This window comes from Impatiens glandulifera, chromosome 8 (assembly GCF_907164915.1).
Source record: "Impatiens glandulifera chromosome 8, dImpGla2.1, whole genome shotgun sequence".
Classification (NCBI taxonomy): domain Eukaryota; kingdom Viridiplantae; phylum Streptophyta; class Magnoliopsida; order Ericales; family Balsaminaceae; genus Impatiens; species Impatiens glandulifera.
The window spans coordinates 12,535,642-12,543,107 of NC_061869.1; the positions used below are offsets into that span (position 1 = coordinate 12,535,642).

Genomic DNA, 7,466 nt, shown 5'->3' on the forward strand with positions numbered 1-7,466 from the left:
AAACATCATTATATATATTATCTCCGTTTACGTAGAGACTCACACATGCCATCTTACCCTTACCTTTGGTCTTCCCCATCAATCATAAATTCACATACGCATTTACGTAGGGACTCACACATGCCATCCACATCGACCACAAATTCCACCCACTCATATTCACTACGTAGGGACTCACACATGTCATAACAACCACAAATTCACCCACTCATACCCACATGCACAATCATTTATTAATTTGCATAAATTGAGACTCAAACTCTGGTCTCTAATATAAAATGTGAACACTTTAACCATTAGACCACTTGTGTTTTTTGAATTTAATTTAAAATTTTATGCATGTATAAATATTTAATCTTTGTTAATTAATAATAGATAAAATATATAATGAATAAAAGAAAATTAATTAATTATATAAATAATAAATATGTGAACACTTTAACCATTAGACCACTTGTATTGTTTGAATTGAATTTAAAATTTTATGTATGTATAAATATTTAATCCTTGTTAATTAATAATAAATAAAATATATAATGAATAAAAGAAAATTAATTAATTAATTATATAAATAATAAATATGCATAGAATAGAAAGATAATAAGAAGAAAAAAAATATATTTATATAAAATTAATGATAAAATATATTATATATAGATTTTAGGAGAGAGAAATTCTTAATATTAATTTTTAAATAAATTAAATTTTTTATAAATTTTATTTTATTAAAAAATTATAAAAATGATGTCTAAGAAAATATGAAATATATATATAAATGAGGAAAAAGAAAATAAAAAATAAATTAATTATTAGTGTTATAAAATGGAAATTAATTAGGAAAGATATATTATGAATATGAGAGAGAACGGAATATAAAAGTAAAATTTGTAATTTTATTTTAAGTTTAATAAATCATTTAAACGTTATTATATATATAGTATTATTATGTATATTATAAATATATGAGGAGTGATAGAGAGAGTGAATTTGGTGAGGGAATGATTTAGGCATCACTTCATTTGTTGAAAAATGTAAAAGTGGGAGGAAAGATAGAAAAAAGAGAAATTATTTGATTTTTTCAGCGAATAAAGATTATGACAAGTCATAATCTCACCAAATTCTCTTATCAAATTCCCTCACCTAATCATTTCTCTAAATATATATATATATATATAGTATTAAATATAAGTTTATATAAAATTAATGAAGAAAAAAATATATATAATTAGAAAAGAAAAATTAATAAAATAAAATAAAAATTAATTAGAAAAGATAAATTAATAATCATGGTATGAGAGATAAATTAGTAATTATTAATATGTAATTATGACAAGAGAAAGAAACGGTTATAAAACATAATAAGCCTATTGAGATATGGTGAGAGCGTGAATATCACCCTACATTTTATTTCTTAAGCATAATTAAATATATATAGATAAGTTTGCATAATATTATCTAGGTTTACCATATTACAATCAAAAAAAGCTGGAGGATATCTCAATAAAAAAAAATATTTGTACAAAATTATAAAAAGAAAAAAATCAATAAACTAATTCTAAGAATTAAATATAAATTACCTAAAAGATAATTTATAATAATATAACATCATTTATCATCCTTCATTAAATAGAATCAAAATAATGAAAAAAGTCATGAGAAATATATTATAATTATAAAATATAAATTCAAATCACATAAATAATTAACATGTCAAAGTATTCAAATCAAATTTGAAGTTAACAAACAAACATTGTCATTATTAAATAAATAATATTTACCTTATTAAAATATATAATACACTCATTTTACATATAAACACAAGTGATTTTTTAATTAAATAGAAAAAAAGCTAAATATAAAAGTACCATTAAATTTTATTTTAAAAAAAAGTAATATTTATTCATATTGCCTACTTTCTAAGATATGATTTATTGCCAAATAAAATACTATATTAAGTATGCAAAACAATATGGTTTATTAGTCACTTATTATGCATTTATTTTAAGTTAATCACTTACTCAAAAACTAATTTTTGTTGGGGGGTTTAATATCAAAATATTCTTAAATTAATTTTAAATAAATAAATAAAAAGTAATTTAATATTTTAATAGATAAAAATAATGATTAAATAGATAATTAGATTTTAAATAAAAATAGTTAAAAAAAACTAAAATATCTTTAAATTATAATTTTAAGTGACTTTTAGTTTAATCTTATTAAATGGATAAATAACGTTTAGAAATATTCTTACTTGTTCAGGTTGTAACACATCACCTTTTCAAATAATCTCTTATATATCACATTAATTATGATACCTCTAATCTTTCTTTCTTTTTTCAAATATAGATTTTTCATTATATATTAATATACATAAACTAAAAACAAGCAGATAATTTTAAAATGAAACAATTAATTTGGCAAATTTGTAGCTAATTATATATTTCATTCCTCACAATAAAACCTGAAAAGCCTAAAAAATCATAAAATTGTTTCTAAATAAGCCAACAAATATCAAATGATTTACCTATTTCCAAATAAAACTCAAGTATTATTCTCATTTACTTCACCCACTTAACAATTCTATACAAAAAAAAGTAAAACATTAGTTAAAAATGACAAAGGTAGCTCCACTTTAAAGACTAAATGAACAAAGCCTGAAACCCCCTAAAGTTGAAATATGATCGTGAATTAAAAAGCTCTTTTTCTAATTATCGGAATTCTAGTTATCCGAATAAATAACATAAGAGTACATTCCAGATACAATTAAAAAAAATGTTATAAATTTAAGCAAAACAATACTACCAAGTACCGAACAACAACTCAACTACTTAATAAGTTGAAAATTTCCAAACCACTACTACTACTACTACAAAACAAACAAGGCCTAAAGGGAAACTTTTTTGCATATACCCAATGACAAAGAATAATTTGTTTGATAGCCCACTTTTTCAATAGCACCTTTTTCATTTGAAGGGTTGCCTTTTTTTAATAGAAAAAAAAAAAGTAGAAATCATTGGGAAAAGAACATAAAAAAAGAGGAGATATCCCTAAAGTAGAGTCTCTAGGTATTTGGACCAAAAGCAAAAAGCTGAGAAGACACTAAACACCAAATGGAATAATAGTCAAGAGAGCTCAGCTATAACCAAATTCTCTATATTATTCACAACTAGTTCAGTTTGGTACTAAATGACACACCAATAACATAAACAAATCTTATATAACAGCTAGCTACCATTTGTATGAGGAATCTTCTCATGAAAATAATAAACCAAAACAGACAAAAGAAAGGCAAACAAGTCTATAATAATGGTGTTTTCATCCAGCTAGCTATTTCCAAATTTGAATGTTCAAAACTAGTCATTATTGCCCACACCCATAAAAGCAAAATCCTATCCACATATTATATGTCCCCAAACCAAACCCACACAGATTATATGGATATTGATCATACCCCCATATAATCCACTTTTTCATCAACCAAACTCAATGAGATTATTTCAATAAAAAAAACACTACAACATCCAAGGTGTTCATTTTTACAGTCTAATAAAGTTAACAAGACTACAGAACACATTAGTGTAGGAAATGATCTTTCTAGCACAAATAATTAGGAAAAAACACACATTTTCTCATACGGTATTCAGAAAACTTAGATGGGGATGGCTACTTGTAAAACCCATGAACGCCGCAGAATATATAATATGGTAACTGACATAAACAAGTTAGCTAATAATAATCACACTTATCTATAGTTATAGTTTCAAATGTTACCCGTTGGTAAAGCCTGCTGCTCCTTTGTTGCTTGAGGTCCAGTTTGGGTGAAGTGGAACTCAATCTGTAACCTTTGATGCAGAGGTGTTGAAGATGCTAAACCCTTCTTCATATCCGCCTGCAGTTCCCTTATTGGTATCGCAGCCAAGAAGCTTTTTATGTACTCTTTACACGATTCCTTCCCTCCACAAACAACTTCTCGCTCCTCCATACTCTCTGTCGACGACTGTGCTTGCTCCTCAACTGTCAAATTCTCCTTATTAGTAGAATCAGTCTGTTGAACAGCAACTGGTTGTTGATCCTCAGCAGGTTTTTCGTCTGAAGATTCGAGTGTGGTGCTTGGCAATTGGAAGATCTTGCTATTCCTATCGAATTTCAAGATGTAAGCCTGATTACATCCCTCGTATAGCCTTTCCCCTAACGTGTCAATTATATAGTAAGCTTCTGATTCGATCTTCAGGATGAAAAAATGATCGTTCCAACTTATTATGTAAACTTGAGGGTCGTTTTGACAGCTGATCTCGTCCCATATGTTGTCAAACGACATGGCACTTTGCAAGAAATCGAAACCCCCTTCATCCAACCCGTCTGGATGGAAAAACCCAACAAAGGATTTCTGGCCGTTGATAGAAAGAGGACGCATTTTGGCTTGCAAGACAGTTTCTAGATCAAAGTGCTTATCTGGAAATCTTTCCATATAAATTTCGTTATCGCAAAGGTTTCTCCATTCTAACGAGCCTTCTCTAATCAGACTGTCAAATTGGGACTTGATTGGCATGAGGCCACAGTTATTTTGAAACCAGTCAGCAATAACTGCCACAAGGGCAGTACATGCACTCTCGCCAGCAGCCCTTTCACTTCGTTGATCAATAGAAGCAAAGAATACCTGAGAATGCAGTTTCATATGTCCATCACGACTTGTTATCTCCTTGGGTTCCCAGCTGCCAACAGCAAAGTTATCATCGCCAAACTCGGATATTGACGATCCATTTAGTGTCGATTCTTCGTCAGTCTTGTACCACTGGTTCAAAAGTAACGTTGATTTGAATTACTGTTAGTTTGTGCAATAAACATACAGGGGAGGGAAAAAAACAATCTATCACTAGCTTAAACGGACATATTTCAGCGCAGAACATCTTTAGTCATCATTTTTGCAATGTATGGTTCTCAAGCAATTAGTAACGCTTTCTCATCTAAGTCTGGATTCAGTTCCAGTTCAGAAAGTATTTCCTAAGGGTCCCATATAAGATTCACATTTTTTTTGAATCAAAAGTAGAAATCAAGATCAGGTGTGGCGATGATCGGTTCATCTTTCTTCTTTTTTTTTACCAGGGTTTTAGTGGGATCGATATCTAAGACCTCAGTCTTTTAGTTCTTAGTTCAAGACTTTTACTACTTGACCTACCTAGGTGGGTGAACTATTCATCTTCATAGAGATCTGAAACCTAAATAAGGAAAAGAGGAACTAATAAATTACAGTACTTACGCCAAGAGAAAGTGATTCATCAGAGCTTAGCTGCCTCCTATCAAAGTCAATATCATCCCCACCTTCTTCTCCATAAGCCTTCTTCAAAAGAGGCTCTCCTTTTGTTTTGGGGGATGTGAAGGTCATCTTCCTTTTCCTCCAAGGAAGGATACTACGCTTTGAGCTCTGTAAGGAAGAAGATTCAGAAACAGAGGCCGTGGAATCTTCTATACTTGAGCAACCAACATCTGACTTCCGGCGGTGGCTGTAGTAAACCCAATCCTCATCATTGCCATTGATCATTGTAGTAGAGTACAACGAACCTCCAGCAAAGTTCACATGTGCCAGTGTACCGTAACTAAATGATTTTCTGGCAGTTGAATTCACTTTTCCTTCATCAGAATCCCCTTCTTCAATTTCGTCAGATGAGACAGAGTCAAAAGGGTAAGTGAAGTCACCATCTTCGCTTTTAACGGAGCCATCTTCCTCACGGCAAGCCTTTTTTGTTCTTCTTATTGAGACATAGTCAGTAAAAATCTTCACTTTCCGAAGGCCAGCTTTAAGAGCAGAAAGTTCATCCTTTTCCAATGATGGTACTTCTCCCGTGTGGGGAGGAGAAGGAACAGGCGCCATTGACCTCTGGACTGAATCTGCAGATTCTTGAATGATTCTCATCTCCAATAAACTGACTGATATCTGGGGGGAAAAAATTGGATCTCTTTGAGAAGAAATCTCAGAAATCAATCAAGAACAAATTCTGCTTCTAATAGAGTGCTTGAAAAAGAAAGCTTGGCCCTAGGGAGAAAAAACTAAATGGTTTAAATAATCAGCATATTTGGAAACTAGTGTAATAATCGCGACACGTTGCAAAATTGGCGAAGTTAAAACCGAAAGTGATTTATTTTTGTTTGGTATTATAGTATAACTCTTTTGCTTCATTTGGTATACAACTTATTTTCTTGATGTTGTCCAGATTATAGTGTAATTGTATTTTCTCCATTTGGTATAGAGAATTTTGTTTCAATCATGAACATATTTGGTTTTGAGATCATATGTAGATTTTTCAGATCATGATTAACACTAAATATATAACAGCCCAAAATTCTTACCGAAAGTGAACCACATTGCTCTGCTGCGCCACTTGAAATGATGGGAATAGAAAGCTCAAAGTCCCTTTCTTCAGATTTAGAAGCAAAGTCAGCAAGATTCAATGAAGCTGTTCCCACAATAGAAACCTTACTACTCTTCTGCCCTTGATTCAAGCTCTGAATTCAGCAAAATGTAGGTCAGATGGGTTGAACTACAACTCATTCAAGACACATCATCTGAATAATTGAATGAAACTAAATTGAACAAATTCCATAGAGAAAAACCCTAAAAAAATTATACTCAGCAGACCAGTGGGTTAATTTTCTTTGTAATAACACACCATTAGATCTTGAGAAAAATTATGGATAACCATCAATTCAATTGTCAACAGAAATTATCAACCCTAAATGACTATAAACAACAAACAACCAGTAGGGGGTCCACTGGATCGCAAGATAAGAAAGGTATATTGATCAATAGAGTACTAAACAGTATAAATGAGATTCCATAAATCTATAAATGAATTCAAAATGGAAACTAAAATTTGAAGAAGAAAAAGGAAAGAACTCACGTTCAACAGTGTAAAAGAGATCTCCCAAGGATGAAAAACATTATCTTTGTAACCAGAAAGACCACAAGCACTTTGAAACTCTTCATCCCAGTGTATAACACTATTTTCTCCAACCCTTGCTTCCTTTGTGAAATTCCTCTTCACCGTCCGTCTGAAAGGACTAAGAGCAATCTTTGGCCCTTTCCACCGGATCTCCACAATCAGTCCTCCATCCAAGTCCAAGGGAGACGATAGATTATACCCATCAAGCGTTCGAATGAGTAACCTAACGTCGAACTTCTTGGACAGAAGAGGTGGCCATGGACGCCATCTCATCATCTTAACCACCATTCTGTCCTAAAATGAAGGGAAGATAAGGGGGGAATTGTTGGGAATCGAAGCAGTTTTGTTTAGATCTTCGGGATGTGATTATAGTAAGATGCGAAAAAGAAGAAACTTTGAAGATGGGTATGAGAACTGCTTGCGTTATGAAGCTGCGTGGGGTCGAATATGCCCGTTCCTTCCTTCTTCCTTCCAGCTGCTCTGCACTATTTAGAGAGAGAAAGAGAAAGGAGCGATTAACAGTTATAA

At 31.4% G+C, this 7,466-nt stretch overlaps 1 protein-coding gene across 1 annotated transcript; it reads right to left on the reverse strand.

Annotated features, from left to right (window-relative positions):
- Positions 1-3,473: 3,473 nt before the first annotated feature.
- LOC124911448 lies at positions 3,474-7,466 on the reverse strand. The gene is made up of 4 exons (XM_047451931.1): positions 6,897-7,466; positions 6,346-6,501; positions 5,258-5,932; positions 3,474-4,792 (listed from the first exon to the last, which is right to left on the reverse strand). Exons 1-4 carry the CDS (start codon positions 7,224-7,226, stop codon positions 3,761-3,763), a joined length of 2,193 nt encoding a protein of 730 aa, XP_047307887.1. The 5' UTR covers positions 7,227-7,466; the 3' UTR covers positions 3,474-3,760.

Coding starts and splice junctions, on each gene's coding strand:
- LOC124911448 (XM_047451931.1), bottom strand. CDS start 7,226: ATGGTGGTTAAGATGATGAGATGGCGTCCATGGCCACCTCTTCTGTCC. Junction 6,502..6,896: donor TCTCTTTTACACTGTTGAAC/GTGAGTTCTTTC, acceptor TGCTGAATTCAG/AGCTTGAATCAAGGGCAGAA. Junction 4,793..5,257: donor ATGAATCACTTTCTCTTGGC/GTAAGTACTGTA, acceptor CTTTTGAACCAG/TGGTACAAGACTGACGAAGA.